Below are 18,448 nucleotides of genomic sequence, written 5' to 3'. Positions count from 1 at the left end.
AAGTGAGAGAACTACACAAATGGGCAGCATCTCATCCTGTGAGGGTGGTGCATGGGTTACTGGGATAACCCACTCACATCCTGCTATAGCCACAGTTGCACTACCCCTGCCTTTCATAAAAGGAACATAAGCTCATGCTTCGTTTTAAAATCACATTTAACTATTACACTACACAAGTGTTTAATCCAAAAGTTGTAAAAGCTCTCCTGCTTCCTTTTTCCCTTGCAATATCCTTGGAGTCAACAGAAACTGAGTATCACCATCACAAGCAGCCTTTTCTGTGTATGCAGCACCCTCCTGTCTCCATACCCAGTGTAGCAGAAAATATAGGAATATCAACTCTTATTAGCTGTAATAAAAGTCTGAGCATGCTTTAAGCCAGCAGCAGCATATCATAATGCAACAGCTCAAGAAAAAGCTCATAGCAAAGTAGAGAACTGATAGCTGAGGGAAGAAAGCACGTCAGACCACAACTCAGGTTTAATACTATTAGGGCTCGCTTTGATCAGAAAACAATGCCAACGTTCCTGTACAGACTGGCTTTGTCACAGCGCCAACACAACATCAAACAGTCTGGCTGGCAAAGGCTCTTCAAATTATGTCAAAGTGTTCAGTCTTCTTGAAGCATTAGAATATGGGTAAACATTAGGATAAACTGTGTATCTTAATTTTCTATGTATTTGCTGTTTCCAGCTCCCCTCTCTGCTTTGTTGCCTGTTTTGACTTCCTTGCTTGGAATGTAAATGCTACTCTGTGTTTAGAAATACAGATGCCTTTTTCTGCTTTGCAAATCTCATCTCAAAGCAGGAAGGATGTATCACTGCAAAAGCAATACAAAACAGTATAGCACAGTACATCTGAGCTAACTGGATACTGGACATCATAACGTGAAGAAAAGCAATCTGTACCTGTCTCCAAACAAGGAAGGTGCCTGCAGCTTGTGTTTGGGCATCAGAAGTTTTGCTTTCTCATTCCTAGCTGATTTTTGGTTATCCAGAAAGGATCCATGCCTTTCAGCTCACTGCCACTTCCCCAGAGCTCTGCTGAGATGCCTCATGGGCAGTCTCAGTATTCAGTGCAGCAGCAAACACCACAGCCAGATGAGTGGTGGGAGGAAAATCTGCCCTTACACCTTTGTCAATTCCATGACAACCCAAAGTAGTCGAGGTTTTTATGCTAAATTGGTTTTAGACACTCCTGGACTTTCCCTGCACAATAAATCTCATTGCCGCAGACAGATGTGCTTTTCTGCTGATGCAAACTGTAACAGCACCACATTCCTGATGGGATTAATGTGAGTGGCTTTGCCCAGCATTAAGGTTTGTGACTAATATTGGCTGGATCATGCTTCTAGGTGAATGAATATGTTTGGTTTTATAGCTAATGATCACATATTTTTTTTTCTTCCAAGACAAAATAAACTGAGCTCAAAAAAAGACCTACCTAGTAGGAGGCAGGTGTTTCTGAGCATTCTCAAGCAGTTCTGCTATACTTTCTCAGGGAAAAGCCTCAGCAGAAAACTCTTGGTCTCAGAGTTCATGGAAACTGATATGTTTTTCAAACTATTAAGATTCTGGTAGGACATATTGTGTACTTTGGTCCAAGAAGTAGAGAGTGAGTAAACCAAATAACAGATGTTTTCAATTGCGAATTTAGGCTTCTAATGTGGTAATAGAACATTCAGAAAAGTAGTACGTGAATAAAATCTGTCATTAGCTGTATTTTTTTTTTTTTTTTGTTAAGCCAGTTGGTTTTTCTATATGCTAAATGTATATGCCATTAAAGTATTCTGTCTCTTTTTATGTTGGTCCAGGAGTGTGTGGAGGTATTTCAATAAGGGATGAAAATCATTTGTGTTTCCTCACACCGGAGGATTGGTATAGCCCAGTGTACATTACCAATGGCACCAGGATGTTCAGAGATTTGGCACTTCTTGTCAAGGCAGTGAGGACCTTTGTGTTCTTTCAGCCTGTGCTGGAAAGGACTTTCTGACACGGTGGAACAAGGAAATATGTGAAGCAAACATTGCATAAGACCGGACAGGTGATAGGGGTTCCAGAACAGAGATGAAAGTGTCTGTGCTTGAAAATACCCTGCTGTTTGCAGGATAATGTGACTGCAAATGTGCAGTGACAAACAGCATCCCTTTTTCTTGCCTATGTACACTATGCTCACATGCTCACATTTGGGTTATTCTAAATTTATTCCACAATTCAGGCCTACAGAATTCCCTGTGACAAGGCATAATAAAAGTTCCTCACATATATGCAATGTGCTGAATACAGACCCCATGAAAATAAAAAGGAAAGCTCAAGGACTTAAAAGAAAAAACTGCCAAGAACCTGTGCTTGAGCTGATCTTTATTCAGCCCAGAAAGAACAACTCACAGTCTCCAAAAAGAAACAATGAAATTAAAAAAAAAATAAATAATTTTTTTCATCATTCATGAAAACATTCCATTTCATGAAGATGCTCCATTTTCATGAGAAGGGTGAGGACTTTATATGTCACTGTCATCACTTGTCAAAAGAGTTGTCCGGCTCCCTGCAGAGCGGTAAGGACAGCAGGCTGGAGGACAAGGCCTGAGTTGGTTGGGATGCAGTGAGCTCTGCCTAGGCCCTGTGAGGGTTATCACCAAAGCAGCCAGCTATATGTTCACAATTTTTGCTGTCCTGAACACAGTAATTCGCAAATAGAAGCATTCCCTGTGAATATTTTAGCAACTGTGTAAACCACATTTTACAATAGGAAACATGTACTATTTCATATAGAGCCCAAACAGAGTCAGTAAGCAGTGAAGTGTCTGACAGCTACACAGAGACAGTAAAACCAAAAAGCTATTATGCATGTTCTGGTCAATATTCACTTATTTTACTGAATTTTTCATGTTTATTTATCCATGCTTGCTTCATTTTCAGTGTTTATTGATTTTACATGACCCATATGAACTTTTAGTTTCTCCTAGTTGGCTGAAGCAAGTAAATTTAGTCACAACAAGAATGATTCTCTCCCATTCACCAGAGCCTACTGTCCCTGGGTGAGATGGGGCAGGCCAGGGTGCAAGCACTGCCTAAGAAAGTTCTGGAGACTGGAAATAGAGGTTGGATATTCACAACCAGGGCTCAGATTTGTACCTGAATCAGAAAAGTGGTGCAACTGAGAGGGCATGAAGCCAAAACCCCAAAAGCTTGACTTGCTCCCAGTATGGATGGAATTGCATTAATCCACTACTCTTGTTCCAGCCTAGAATACCCAAGAAATGAACTGAAATATTTATTTATTTACCAGTGCAGCTAAACTCCTAATGTGTACCATGATTTTACTTGTTCCTCCTGCTCCCTGCCTCCCACTGGTTTTGTGTTGGAAGGGTCAATGTCCGTGGAACTATCTGAAAGTGAACGTGGTATTTTTAGAGGCTGAACCTTGGACTCTTCATCTGTTTTCCTTGTTCCTTATACAAAAGCACCATAGAAACAGCCTTCTTCCACCCCAGGAGATTATTTGCAAATTATTTTTAATATACATGGCTTCGCGTTACAGCTCTCCAGCTGCTTGATCATTCAGTGTCAGGCCTGATAAGCTTTTGGAATGTTTACATTTGTTATCACCTCTGTGTATACAGCACACAGAGCCCTGCCGTGGGTAGGGAGCAGCAGTGGGCATGGCTGCCTGACCTGGTGGGGAAGTCAGCTGGACAGATTCTAACTTTATTGCATTCATAAGGCTTAATATTTTGCTAGAGGAGCTCTTAAAAGGTTTGCACTGTGCCAAATACTTATGGACCCCATGTAGTTTCACTGAGAATTCGGAATAGATGGTGAGTTTTCTAGTTAAAAAATGAAGTGCCTAGGTGTAATTACTTCTTATAGTCAAAGAACTTAAGCTATATTTAATACAACTACATGGGCATACAATTTGGGATGTTGATGGCATTTAAAAAAAAGAATTTGGATCAAAATATGTCTAGTTTAGCCTGTGGCAAAGATTCTGTTTGTATTGAAGGGGAGGGGTGTTAAACAGAAAAAAAAATCAGAGAATATTTGAAATTAAGTCCGTTTAAACATTATAAGAAAAAAAATTAAATAAGAATGTCAAGATAGTTTGTTTTGAGATTATATTTAAATCAAACTTCAATAATATGCTAATACTGATATTTTCAATATATTTTTTTCATTTACATCAGGCAATAAACTAAAATCCATTAATAGATGTTTCAGCCTTGCTAAGGGGAAAAGAATGCAACACAGGGTTTTTCTGACCTCTGCTATTTAGTACTTAATGCAGCACTCATTTACCATGGTGACGTGTGCGGAATAAATAGATAATGCAGATAGATGAGAGAGAATCCAGCTTTTAGCACTAACCTCATTATGTTCAGAATATTGGGAAGGGGTTGCACTTAAAGCATCAATCAAGGTAGCCCATTTATTGAGCTTTAAGAGACAAAATTTAACCCTTTATATGGCATAACAAAAGTTAAAACTTCAAAATAAATTAGAAGTGGGAATTTAATGAATCTGGACCTAAAGCTAGCAGAGACTAAACAAATGGAACATATCAGTCCTGAAAGATTTTGCCAACTACAGAACATTGCAGAAATTCAGTGAGAGTGCAGGGAGCTGCAGAGCTTAGCTTTGCTTTCCTGTGAGTCTGAGCTGCCTGTGTCATCAGCTGGTGGAAACAAGATCAGATGGACCACTTGAGTCTCTTTTTACAGTAACCAAAGCAGTTCTGGGGTAGAATTAAGCTTTATGTCTATTGAAAGGAGTTCTGTTTTGTCCTTCTCCCCTTCAAAATGTTACTCCTGTGCCTGTATCCCTGTATCTAAAATCACTTCTGAATTTTTTCTCAAATGTCTTTACTGAAGGATCAAGAAACTGTCAGAGTAGCAGAATGAAGCACAGTGAAGTGCTCCTTCTGTTCATGTTTTTCCTGGGATCCCAGCATGCAGATGTCCCACAGAGAACTGATGTCGTGGTATTATTCATCTTGTGGAACCAAACTGCACTAACAGAGTCAGCAGTGTTAAGTAGATGAAGGTGCATTGTAAAGGTTGTGTTTTTCAGCTGAGGCCATGTTCTTCATTCTGAAAAGAAAACAGAAAGTCACACAGAAAATGAACCTGAGCAAGGCAGATTGAAAGCTCAATACAGCAGTGAGCTCTATTGCACTCTACAATATGGTTTATTCTGATACCTGGACATCCTGGACATAACCTAAACATGACTGCACTGTGCCTCCACCACTCAATGGCAGGCAGTGATAGTGTTCCCTTCAAGCCTTTCTGAAGTTCACAGCTGTTCACAGGTACTGGTAGAAAGCAAACATTTGGATGAACATGTCCTGCCCTTTCCTTGGCCACCTCCACAGAGTAGCTGCTCTGGGATCAGCTGAAGTGCTTGTTCTGCCTTTTCCCTTTTGTATTAGGATCTGCAGGACAGCTGCAGAATCAGGGAGCCATTTAACCTAAAAGCCCAATTGAAATGAAAGTTACATGTTTGTGTTACTAAGTGCTAGTTTGTATCCTTTTCTCTTCCAAGTGGAATTGTACTGATGAACTGAAGGGAAGGGAGGCGAGCAGGAGGGGACGGGAAACAAGGGATGGGGAGAAAAAAGAGTTTTCCTTTTAAAATATTGTGACCTGGAAGATTTTTTGATCCTGACGAACATTAGGTTTTTACTGTCTGTTTTTGAAATACAGTGGTCAGCAAGCAGGCTGCTACTGTTAAGAGGTGTGCTTTCAAGCCTCCTGAAATGCTGGTGCTGGTGCGTGACTTAGGCTTTAATGTATACAGCACATCCCAAAGGAGCATGTGGCTCATTCCAAAGGAATCACAGCAAGGTGTTTCTGATTGTGACAGTACAGATGGAGATGTATAAAACAAAAGCCACGATCCCCTCTGTCTCTGGTATGTAGGAAGGCTAGTAGAAATTCTGAAAAACACCTTTGGAAATTACAGCTGAGTTATTCTGAGCTAACAATGATTGCCCTGGGCTGTTCCAGCCCACCTAGCTGTGCATAAGGCAAGAATGAGACTGTGGAACCTGGTTTTGCTGACTCTTCGAAAGCTTGGGAAACCCAACAGTGGCTTTACAAAACTGATATTTGCATCTTCTTTTTCGTAAAAAGAGGTCCTAACTCCCAAGAAGAACTATTATTAGTAGGCAGCTTGATTCCCGCGTAAGATGATACTTGTGCGTGAGGAGCTCTCTGCATGTGCATTCTGACCACAAGCAAGCCACAAGCAGTTGGCCAGGACTAGCTTTACAAAGTCTTCTTACTGAAATCCTTGAGGCATTATTCCAAAAGGAAGGAAATTGCTAAGGCAGCAAAAACTAATCACTGGCTAAGGAAAAATTTATTGTTTTGTATGTTTTCTTCTCCCATGGCAAATGTCGCTTTCCAGAACGTACAAACACCTTCAGATAGGATACATTTTAAATGGTTTTATGAGCTATAGCATGCTAAGAAACGTTTGGCTGGGTTTTTGTTTTTGTTTTGGTTTTGTTTCTGTTTTTGTTTTTTTTTGTTTTGGCTGCTGCTGCTGCTGGTTTTTATTTTAGAACTTAGAATATTCCTACAGCTCCCAGCCAAGAAAGGAACCACTGACAGTGATGGCATTTGCAGCTGTAATTTGCAAAGATTGTGATCAGCAGGTCAGTTCTGAGCCATTTTCCATCACAGCTGATTCCTGCACATGAAATTATTAGAAAATGGTTTAAAAATTTATCCTGGGATTTGCTAGCACTGTTTTCCTGTTAATCATGGATTTTACTTCATGATCTTTGCCTCAGTATTGTAGTCAGATCTTCAGCCTCTTCAGTCATTTGAACACAAACTGAACCTAAAGCAATCAAGCAGGTGGAAAGTGGCACTTCACTAATACTCTCCAGTGTTACTGCTGGACTCACAGCCCTGGGCAGCTGTCTGCTCAAGTTGCGTGCCTTCCTTCTGTACTCGAGAGTACTTGATGGCACGGTGAAGTCTTTTCACAAACTAACATTGTTATGGCTTCATCAATGTACAATGATTGCAATAATTGCAAGCTGCTTGGGAAGTTGTTTGAGTACAAGCCTTGAGTGCATTTGGTTAAACAGTAGCAATCACTAACAAAAATTCAGTATTCTGGCAGTTAGTTTTACTTGGGGACACCCATTGCAGACTCATGTTCCTGCTTTTTGAATCTGTTTCTCTGAGAATTTGCTGGCAGCTTCTCTACAGCTCTGGCCTTCCTCTAACCTCTCAAAACCCTTTTTTGTCTCCACTGCTCTCCTATTTCCTTCTTGTGAATCTTGTCTTTCACTGCCAGGTTTCAGGCCAGGTGAGAGTATGCCATGAGTGTGGAAACTGCCCTTGGTGCATGCAGCAAAGATGAAATCTTTATTGAGGTCTGCCATGTCAGAATAGCCCCTATGTCAATGTAACCTCATGGTGAGGTGAGTTCTCCTTCTACACAGCTGGACAACTTTGAGACTACATTTTGTGATTTAGGTCTGTTTTGTAGTCTTTTTCCTTTGCCTTGTTCTGTATGTCTGTGAAAATCTAATTTTCTAAGGTTTCCTTGTAGTTTAGTTTGGCCCTCCAGCACTGCCTGGGGCACCCAGAAATGATGGTTGTCCAGTTCCCTTCTGGTTCATGCTAGAAAATAAGTATCATCCTGGTTAACATTTATTTGCTGCAAGAATAAGGGATTTTTTCCTAGTGTGTATTTCAATCTAAATGGGAGATTTTTAATCATTCTAAGTAGCTGTGCAGAAAATGGTCATATGTAGACTATCACGTATCTTTTAAATCTTATTTCACTCATTTTTAGACCTGAGTTTACCAACAGCTTTCCCAATAGACAAATTATTTTAAATTTCACATCAGTAATCCCAGCAGTTTTCTTTTTTGTCTCATTTATTTTTACCTATTTGAATGTATTAACCTTTTCCTTCAATGGTGCAGTGAATATTGATATGATTATTATTACTTACTTTAGATAATGAGCAAGAGTTTTGACTAAGAAGCAGTTTTTTGTACATCTGAAATTCTTTCCCTGTTGCACTAACTCTAGAACTAGTTTATTAAATGAGAAAGCATTTTGCCTTTTTTCTCTTTTTGATTTTTTCTTTCATTTCAGCCAATTTATGCTATATATACAGGATAAAATACTGACTTTTAAATCAATGACAAAACTTGCTGTTGCTTACAGCCTAATAAAGTCAGAGATAAAATGATTGTCCTCCCCTTCTCTCCAACATTCCATTTTGCCCAGTTTGTTTTGCTGGTGCAGGATTTGCACTGAGATGTTTTGAATTCCTGTGGGGCTCATTTTGCCTGTAACATCATTTAGCTCCCCTCAACAGCCAGCAGAACCAGGCACTGGTGAACTCCTCTTTGCCAAGGGTAAAGCACCCTTAGCATACACCATAGCAGACACCCCAGATTTCTGATTGAGCCTAACTCTGGCATGCTGGAAACAGAAAGCAGTGCTTTGCTGTTAAATAAGTGGTATCTCTTTGGAATGAAATAAATTTCAGGGAGCTTTGAAGCAATGTGGAGGCAAACCCATATGCAGAGCTTCTGCCCACAGTGACCCCCTGTGGTCCTGCCAGAGGTTCCTCCCTGCTCTGGTGTCAGGAGTCCACACTGGTCAGCTGAAAATTACATGAAAAGTTTAGCTCAGAGTGGTAATTAAGTCAGAGATTTTTGTTTGGTCCAGAACATGTCTCATTTGAGAGATCAAAATAAAAAATAAAGTACTTACCTCCTCCTGGTTAATCTTATTTAGTCATCCTTCGGAAGCTGTCTCCATTTTCTTCACTAAAGAGGGGTTTGTGCTGCTTAGAAAGCAACTAGAAGAAAATATCTTCAAGGCTGGCATTGTTTATATTGTGAATGAAAGCCAATCTTTACATTAGTTGTCCAAACAGAATGCTTATTTCCTGCGTGTGTCTCTCTGGGAAGACCTGCCAGCTCTGGAATTGTCCCCATGTCATAGATCCAGGACTTCACATCAGGAACTGTTCCCACTTCCTTGCTCTCCTGACCCTCTCTCATGGAGCAGGACAGAGCCTCTTGTGTTTCAGAAAAAGAAAATTCTGCATGGATCTATTCTTTTCATGACAGGTTTTTCCACAAAACCTGTTTTATATCCGCTCATTCCAGGACAGTATCAGACTAAAGCCTTACAGAGCTGGCAGCAGCAACTGGAAGGCCACAAAGTCAGGCAGAAATGCAATACATTTATATGTATATATAATACAAGAGGCAGAAAACTTAGTCCTTTTTTAAGAAAGTAGAAAATAATTAAATTTTAATTTTCTTTCAAAATGTATTTTGAGAAGCTGTATTTGATTTATGGCACTTACTTAGATTTTGTCTTATATTAATATTTATCATGTATTTTAAGGGGGGAGAATGAAAAATTTGGAACAAAATGCTGAAAAGAGGGATGATTTTTGTGTTTGTTATAATAATTCATGATTGCTCTGTGGTAAGGCTGCAGACCTGATTCATCACTCTTGTATTCTAGTTTAATGCCAGTGAAATGAGACTGATTTCCATGAGTCTGGCATGGAGCTGGAATAACAAGGTGGTGAATCAGGCACTAAAATTCCCTTCCGAGAATCATGTGATGTAAACAAATACATTCAGATTCACATTTGAGGTTTGTAATGTCTCCAGTTTCTTCCAAAGCAGATTATGTTTACCAGAATGCAAGTTTTAAAGAAATTTTGATCTATGTAGTTTGTGAAAGATGGTTTTATTTCATATTCTTATGGCTGTGGAGCTTAAAGTGGCTCCATAGATACTGTCTGCATGATCAGAGATGTTTGGATCAGATGCTGTTGTGTGCATCAGGAAGAAAGGATGATTATTTTTTTCATTTAGTGGCTGACCTTGAGCACATTTAGGAAGGATTTGGTCTAACAAAGGAGATTGCTGCCCCCGCTCTCAGTAGTAGTAATGGCTACTTGAATATTGAAGGTGGGAAATACAGGGTTGTTTAAATAACTGATTTACCTGGGGGAAAAAAAATTTAAGCGTCCAAAGAGCAGGTTCACTTGGCCTGTAGTATTTTAATGAAGTACAAAGGGCTGGTTACAGGCAGGATCTAGCTGGGAAAAGCTGTGCTATGATCTCTGAGACTGAGGGAAGAGAGGTCCCTTGGTGACAGCGCTGTCAGCACAGTGTGGGACCTTCCCCAAATTACACACCTGAGCTGCAAGCGCCTGACAGGGTAGGCAGGCAGGCAAATGCCTCTGTATATAGCAAATTCCTCCCTGCCCTATGTTTTCATTAATGCTTGCTGTACAAATCTTGTTCTTAGTGCTCCCTCAAGGGCCAGGCAGTAATTTAGATGCTGATTAGCGAGCGAGATGCAGCAGCACCACAGCGCACAGTCTCTCCTGTCAGCACTTGACTGAGGAGGGGAGCAGAGCTCCCAGCTACGCCTGCCACAGCAGCTGCATTCGAGAGTCTAATGAGGTGTTCCTGCAATGGGAATATTTCCAGAAACATATACTCACTCCAGGAGGGCTTACCAGGATATCTCTTTGTAATTAAATGTAATGACATCTAAACCCATAGTCGAGTTTTCATTGATAAACACTGGCAAATAAAAACCAGCAAGCGACAATCAAACAATTAACTATGTAAGCATTCTTTATGATGGTCTTTTCTGTTTTTTTTTTTCCTTTTCCTACCCCAGTGGTTTAGTAAGAAGCGATGAGATGCTCTGTGGCAATGTGTAGTTAGGACTCTGGCAAAAAGAAAACATTAAATACTTTTTGATCTTGCTATGTTTTCTAGGAGAAAGAAAAAGTAGTTTTGATAACAAAAAAACCAAATATTATGTTAGTCAACTTCTAAATCAGAGTTCAATGAGCTTGTTTTACAAATACCAATGGCTAATATGTATGCTGGTGGTCAAACACCAGTGAGGTAAACTGGTAGATCAAAAAAATTTATTTTTATTTTACTTACAGAGAAATTGAAATGTGAAATGACTGAAAAATAATTTTGAGATATTTTCCTCTTTTTCTGCCACTAAATGGCAGAAAAATGAAGAGTATTTTCTGGATTTAGTTTCTAAAATTGCCTGAGTCCAAACCTATCAGCCCCCTGTGATTTTTATCTGCTCGGCTGTGTTTTCCCAACGAAAATTCTAAACTCTCTACAAGAAGCTTTCTCCAGCAATTATACCAGTCTCTTACTGAGCTTCTTTTGTGTAAAAACTGGCCTCTGACCTGTTCTGTTTCTCCAGTGCCTGACTGAAACCCTGCAGGAAAAGCTTTTACTTGCTCTTGCCGAGGGGAAAGCAAGCAGGGTACTTAGCCGGATGAGATAAGCCTTTGCTGGATGAGACCACTGCGGAGCCCATGGGTGATATCAGAGGCCAGCTCCTTTAAAACAGGTCACCTCTTGCCCTGCATGGCTGCTCCAAGTGCATTAACATTATCCAGGGGGAGAAGCAAGGCAGATGAATTTTGATCTCGCTCTAAAACGACCACAAAGCTTCCCCAGCATGGACATGATGCTTGCACAGCACTGGAGATCTGTGGAAGGAGTGATCTGCAGCACCAAGCAGATTTCATTCCAGCTACAATCAGCCTCCTTCCTCTGGGTTCTTCTCTGCCTTCAGATAGGGGCTCCCTTGGGGGTTCTCAGCTTATTAGAGCAGCTCTGCTGGGAGGGTGTGCCGGTTGAATTCAAGGAGCTCTGCTAACAGCCGTGTTTGGGAGAGCCCCCCTGGTGCTTCTTCCACCTATTTCAGCAACATAGCCGGGCCAGGTCTTGCAGGTTTCCCTGCAAGTGGGTGGGATTTTGCCCTGGGTAAAGGCTAAAGCTTAGAACCCTCATTCTGAAAGGGGGTCTGTGCAGGCAGATGGGCTCTCAGAAGTGACTCTCCTCAAAAAAAGTGAAGTCTTTGTTTCAGAAAGTCTGTACACATATCTGGATTGATGGGAATACCATTTAGACTGAACCCTTCATTGCATATTTATTTGAGAATATAGAATAAAAGCCTTAATTTGCCAGGTGATGCTCCAGCCTACATGAGGTAAGGATCACACTAGGCTCAAACATTATTCACCCAGCACAAAGGAAAGTCCTCAACTGCTTTTTCCTCAGCATGGGTCTAAAGAAGTCTCTAAACAAAGCTCCAGTCTTGTTTTCACATATGTCCACTTGGGTATGTACAAACCCATTCTCAGGTCCTCATATGATTATGCCTCTCTAAAACAAAATCACAAAACCTGTCAAGAAATTATTTGAGTGATTAGATTCCTGTTAGTAATTAAAGCAGCCTAGAATAAGTTAAACTGGAAAAAAAGCCGTATGTTGAGATTTGGAATACAATACAGCTATATTGTGTTCTGTGAACAATGTTATGGTCTGTGAGGAAGGAAAATGGAATATAATTTTCTTCCCTTCTGGCTCCAAAAAGAGATCAAATCTGTAGGGAGAAGTTACCTACTGAGAGCTAGGGGTTTGATCCATATATAAGAGAAACAGCTGATCTCTTCACATTCTCCATGATATAATTGCTAAGTTATAAACGTGAAAAATGAATTTCTCATTCTGTATAACTATGATTTTTTTATTTTTTTGTGAGCAGTCCTGCCTGCTTAGTAGTCAATGGGAACTAAAGGTTGTTGACAAACCAGAGAATTTATTCTTCCCCGTGAATCAAGTGATATCGCATTCTGATAGTTGTGATTTAGTTTCTGATTATTTCCTAACCCTTCTCAAGATGAATTTCTGCTCTAAGAGTTCACTAAAGAAATTCAGTTTGTAATTGTCAATGGATTTGAGAGGGATTAGAGGGTGGGAGATGCATGGCTTGCTTGACTTCCACTGGTGGACATGTCTGATGATGTTTTTTCTTACCTTATACCTTCATTCTCACAGCAAAATCTCTTGACATGGAGATTTTCTACGTGATCTCTTGATGCCAGTACTGGCCTTTTGCAGGGAGAGCATTAATTCTTACTTTCATAAGTAAGAATAAAAAATAAAAAATTCCAATGTTGCCACATTGATGTCTTGGTATGCAACCAATAAGAAAGTCTGCAAGCACATAAATAAGCACTCATTTAGCCAGCCTGACTTCATACCCCAAAGTGTTTTATGGATTTGAATAGACACTTCTATACTGAAATAGACACTGCTATGCTTATTTACAGGTAGGGAAATCCAGGAGGAGATCAGTGACCTTACCAAAGTTCACTCAAATGTCAATGGCAGGAAACTGGCCTTTTGATTGTCTTGTATAATTCTGTATCTGTGGGATCATGCTTTAGTAATCAGTGCTGTTTTCAACTACTCTTTTTAACCCTGAGTATGAGTGATATGAATATCTTTCAGAGAGAGGTAATGGGAAATGCTTACATTGAAAAACCTGGTAATTCAATTAACATTTTCAAGATGCACAGAGTCAATGGTAAAGAATGCAATAGCGAATGTGATCAATCCAGCTGCATGGACTGGCTCATCCCCCCACACCACAGCTCACCACAAGCAGACAATATCTAGAGAATAAGTCAGATTAAATGATGTTACCTAGACCTAATTCTTTGCTCAGACCTATGTTTACAGATCTGTCACACCTCAGTGAAAATTACACACTTGGTATCTGGAAGTGGAAAATTTTAGAAGGCTCATTGCAACAGTGAGAGATTGACGTCTATGTTTTTAATGACATTTTATTTTAGAGCTCCAAGGTTCTGCATATCAAATACCCTGTATTATCTCTGTCAAATATTTGTGAAATCATCAGCAATACTTTCTGGCCATTAACCACATGAAGGCAACAGCAGTGAAATAATTTCGCTCATACAAAAATTGGTTATGTGCCATAGTCAGGAAGAACCTTGAACTTTCCTTGTGTCATACAATCTTACTTAGTTGTTCATACAGATTCTCAGATGCACTTATTTTTATTAGAAATCTCAAATTTTGCCAATTCTGCCATACAATCTAAAGCAAATTAAGGCATCAAAAGTAAGAAGCTTCAGGTAAAATTTCAGTCTGGTAATGACATGAAATTTCTAAGGTTAAGATGGCTCTTTGTAAAACTTTGTTTTGTTAAATTTGGATATTACCCTGAGGCAGTCTTCAGTGCCAGTGTTGGTATATTAATAACTAAGGTGAGGTTCTTGTTATTGAGTGCAGTAGAACCCTTTGTGAGTGTGCTTCACACCATTTGGTAACCAGACGTTTTCTGACCACAGAAGAAAGCTCATTCCCTGGGCAAAGCAGCCCTGACAGCCCCACTTGCAGTGCAGAGCCCTGCTGCCAGCCAGGACAAAGGACCTGCTGCTGAAGGAGCTCCACTGCTCACTGTTATTCACAGGCAAAAATGGGAGTTAAGTGCTTCAGATGCAGTGCTTATGTCTAAATGCTAATCAGGGCCTCTGGCTTTCTGAGACACACAAATGAGGAAGAAAAGCTGTAAATAAGAAGGTTAATTTATTATTTACAGCAGTGCTGTAGGTTCATGGCAGAGCTACAAGTGTTAGCACCAAGAAACTCTTCTGAATTAACTTTTCTCTTTTCACATGTTTTTCTCTAGAAAAAGATGAGAAGAGAACAAACATCTCACAGGCAGAGGTAAGTGATTTTATTTTTTAAAAACATGTATTACTACTACTATTATTATTATTATTATTATTATTAATAATAATGATAATAATAATGATAATAATGATAATAATGATAATAATGATAATAATAATAATGATAATAATAATGATAATAATGGTAATAATAGTAATAATAATAATAATAATAATAATAATAATAATAATAAAAAAAAAAAACTTATTTATTTCTATTGTTAAAAACTCTCTGAAACCCACTGATTCATCCAGGCTGATACTTTTATTTACATTGCCATACCACCTGCAGTAACAGAGCCTTTTAAGAACCATCACTTCCAAAGCAGGGCTTTGGTGTAAAGCTGTGTTGTGTGTTCTGCCAGCTCTCCCTTCCCCCAGTGGCAGGGAGCTGGGAGAGGCAAGCTTCCCCTCTGCTGCCATGCCTGGTTACAGCACAGCAAACCCAGGGTGGCCCTGCCAGTTCAGCCCATCCGAGCGTGGATCTGCGGCTCACTGCCGGGCCAAAGGCATTCAAGCCCCCCTCCACTCCCTCCAGCACTTGTCAATCCTACAGCAGGCAGTGCAGTGGTGTGCAGTGCACAGCAGTTAAAAGGTGGCTCCTCCAATCTCATTTTCTAACCTCCCCTTGCACAGTCCCTCCAATTCCCTGATCTCTTTCTCCTTCACCCACTGCTCCGAGCAGCAGGCAGCACTTTAAATAGCAGCAGCAGGTATTGATCGGTTCAAATTTGAACTCCAATACAAACTTATAAAGATTTACTGGCGTGAGGTTCACCAAGCAATCCCATAGTGCTTATAAATAGCTTTCTCTTTTCAAAGAAGACAATATTTTATTTATAAATGTTATCATTCTATCCATTGTGATAAGCTAAGGTAATAGGATTATCCCTACTTGTGTGAAACATGTCTCAAATGTTCCATGAAGAAAATAGATCTGATTAAAATTCACAGTCTATATATCAGGCATTTTTAGCAAATGTTTGGGTAAAGGCAACATCATTACTACAACGAGAAACTGATAAAATGAGGGGGGGGAAAAAAGCTTGGCTACCCACAGTTTTTCCTTAACCTTTTTGTTAAGAGTGAGATATGATGTTTATGCCTTCCAAAACTAGCTACAGGTGTACTGTGTGAGGCTTTCCTATCCTTTTTATGTAGACATAATTCATGTTGGTATAATATTGACACCAATTTAGCTGCTTTCATTTTGCAAAAGCTGCTCTGCTTGAGCACTGAATATACTCCAGTTAGTTTTTGTTAACTGAATATCAGTATAATGTAGTAATACTATTATTACTCTATGTGTATTGGTATAATACAGTAAAACTATTATTACTCTATGTGTAATTTTACTACCATTATTTTGGAATGATTTGTCTTTTGTGCACAGATGTGATTTTGGGGCCACAAAAAGTTTAAGTGTGTCTAAATACAACGCTCAAAATCAAAGAGTCATTTAAAGGCTGAGTGATTGGCTGCTGAAATTATTATCTTAGGTTGAGTAGAACATATTGAAAAGGTACAGGGGGTGGATTTTCCACTTATTTACATTAAAATGTATATATTAATATTTCAGTACTACCTGTACATATGTCTAATGTGTGTATAGACATACATATAATCACTGATTACACTGTAATTGGAATGTTGGCTAATGTAAACCTTGCAACTATTTTAATATACATAGACATTTATTTGCCATATGAGAATCAATTGCACAGGCTGTTAAAAGGGCAGGCTATGCTGATTTTATGTTTAACAATATTTTTATAGGGTGAAGGGTAATTTTTAGTAGTATTGTGTCTGTCTTGCCTGGGAGTCATAAAGGCTGTCCATTAAACAGTGTCCTGGTTGTCCTGTGTACAGCTGGGAGCTGGCACCAGCTGTGCACAGCAGGTTTTCCTTAGGAGCTCTCAGCTGGGCGTGTGTACAGGAGCAGAAGCTCTCCCTGTGCCCGGCTCTCACCGCCTCTCTCTGTTTTGTCCCTCGGCAGTCGCAGAGCGCCTCTCCCAAGCAGAGGAAGCAGAGTGTCTTCACCCCTCCTGCGCTCAAAGGTACCGTGAGCTCCTGCCCTGCCCCTGCCTCGCTGGCTCCTGTGCCAGAGCCCTGGCTCTGCCCATGAGCCGCAGGGTCATGCCCAGGCATCGCTGCCTTCCCACTCTGCTGTCACCACCCAGCATGGACCACCTGCCTGCTGCTGGCCATCTCTGTATCCTCAGCACAGGATCTTGCTGCAGTGGCAAGTTTATTTGTTTGAGGGGGAAAAAAACAAACAAAACAAGAAGTTTTTATGCTTTGATTAGCTTGCTCTAACAGATAATTCAATGCCAAATTATGAGCAGAGCTTCTTGAATATGTAAATTCTATTGGTGCTGGCCCCATAGACTTCTCTGTTTCTTATTTGAAACCACTTCCCCATATTCTGCCTCTCTTTCCAGGCAGCTGTGAAAAGGATAAAAACCAAAACTGTGGGCTGGGTATCTGATTATGGGGACTGTGAAGACTTTCTTGGGAAGAGAAGGAAAAATGAGAAGTCTTGGTGAAAGTTCTGAGGGCTAACATGCTATGTAGGAATATGTACAAATGCAGCAGAAATATCACCTGGGATCAGAACAGTTACATTTAAGCCTTGCTTCTTATGTAGTTCTGAACAGAATTTGACTTGATGGCGCTTTCAATGAAGCAAAATCTCTGGTGATTCACCAGATTCTGACTGACACTTGTCAGAGCAGGATTATTTTCAGACTGCAGTCTAAGGCCGTCCTGCCAGGTGTCTCTTGAGAGATAATGAATACGTAAATTTCCATTTGTCTGCTTAACACAATTTATTACCTGGCAGAAAAGGTGGGATATCTGATTTCTTGTGTGAAATACTGCTGCTGTCATGAGGTAATTTATCATATCAGCCAGTTCTGTGGATCTCACTGTAGCTTCAACTCTCTAATACCTGTCCTAGCCACAGTTAAAATATCACTCAGCTGCCATGCAAGACTGTCTGTTTGCCAAAATGGGCTGAAGTTTATGTGCTGGATATTGGAACTAATCTTATTACGTTCAATTACAATACTTCTTCTGGAAGGAAAATGCTTTGCACAGATAGCAGTACCTACTGATCTCTCTGCTGAATTATTTTGCCCTACAAGCCTAGGCTAAACACTGTGCAAAAACAGGTCCTCACAGCTTCTCTCAGGAACTGCAGCCTGCAGAGCACTACCTGCAGCACCCTGCTGAGCCCTGGGGAAGTGCCTGGCATGGTGTGCATCTACATCAGCTCAGCTCTCAGGGAACAGCACAACACAGGAGAGCATGTGATTCAACAGATCACAACTAACCTGAAATACCTTGCAAACAGCACAGAGCAGAGCACAGAATGCCTCTCCTCTGTACCTCAGCACCCTAAATTGCACCATACTCCCAGATACTCAAGTGGATATTTGGAAGTTGATGACCCTTCCTGTAAACAGGCTGGATTGCTTCAGCTTTACCATACTGTTACTGTCATAAATGACTCCTTTTAATTTAAAAATTGCCTCGTAGAAAATCCATTTTTCTTCCTTTTCATAGGTATGAAAACATGAATTCCTTTTTTTGGGCACAGCAATGTAAAATACACTGCGCTATGAAATACACAAAGCTACTTCTACTTAGGAATACAGTGTTTTTATAATGATTTAAATTATTCTAGTTTTATAGCAGTCGAAGATAACACTATTCAACAGTATTTTCAGAATAACAGGCTTCACATTTGCACACTCCTCCTCAATTTGAGCATATATGTATATTTATTTCCCTCAGTAGATTCATGGTATGGTATTCAACACACAGTAAAGTAAAAAAATGA

General features: G+C 40.0%; 1 protein-coding gene across 1 annotated transcript in view; it reads left to right on the top strand.

Annotated features, from left to right (window-relative positions):
- PPP1R1C (protein phosphatase 1 regulatory inhibitor subunit 1C) overlaps positions 1-18,448 on the top strand; it is a 46,861-nt gene that overhangs the window by 5,644 nt on the left and 22,769 nt on the right. Inside the window, exons 3-4 of the mRNA XM_023930901.2 lie at positions 14,562-14,599; positions 16,601-16,661. Of these exons, the coding sequence (XP_023786669.1) occupies positions 14,562-14,599; positions 16,601-16,661 (99 nt within the window). The remainder of the gene's footprint in view (positions 1-14,561; positions 14,600-16,600; positions 16,662-18,448) is intronic.

This window comes from Cyanistes caeruleus, chromosome 7 (genome assembly GCF_971803275.1).
Source record: "Cyanistes caeruleus chromosome 7, bCyaCae1.hap1.1, whole genome shotgun sequence".
Classification (NCBI taxonomy): Eukaryota; Metazoa; Chordata; class Aves; order Passeriformes; family Paridae; genus Cyanistes; species Cyanistes caeruleus.
Note: the sequence above shows the minus strand (reverse complement) of the source record. Positions and strands in the feature narration are given on the sequence as shown.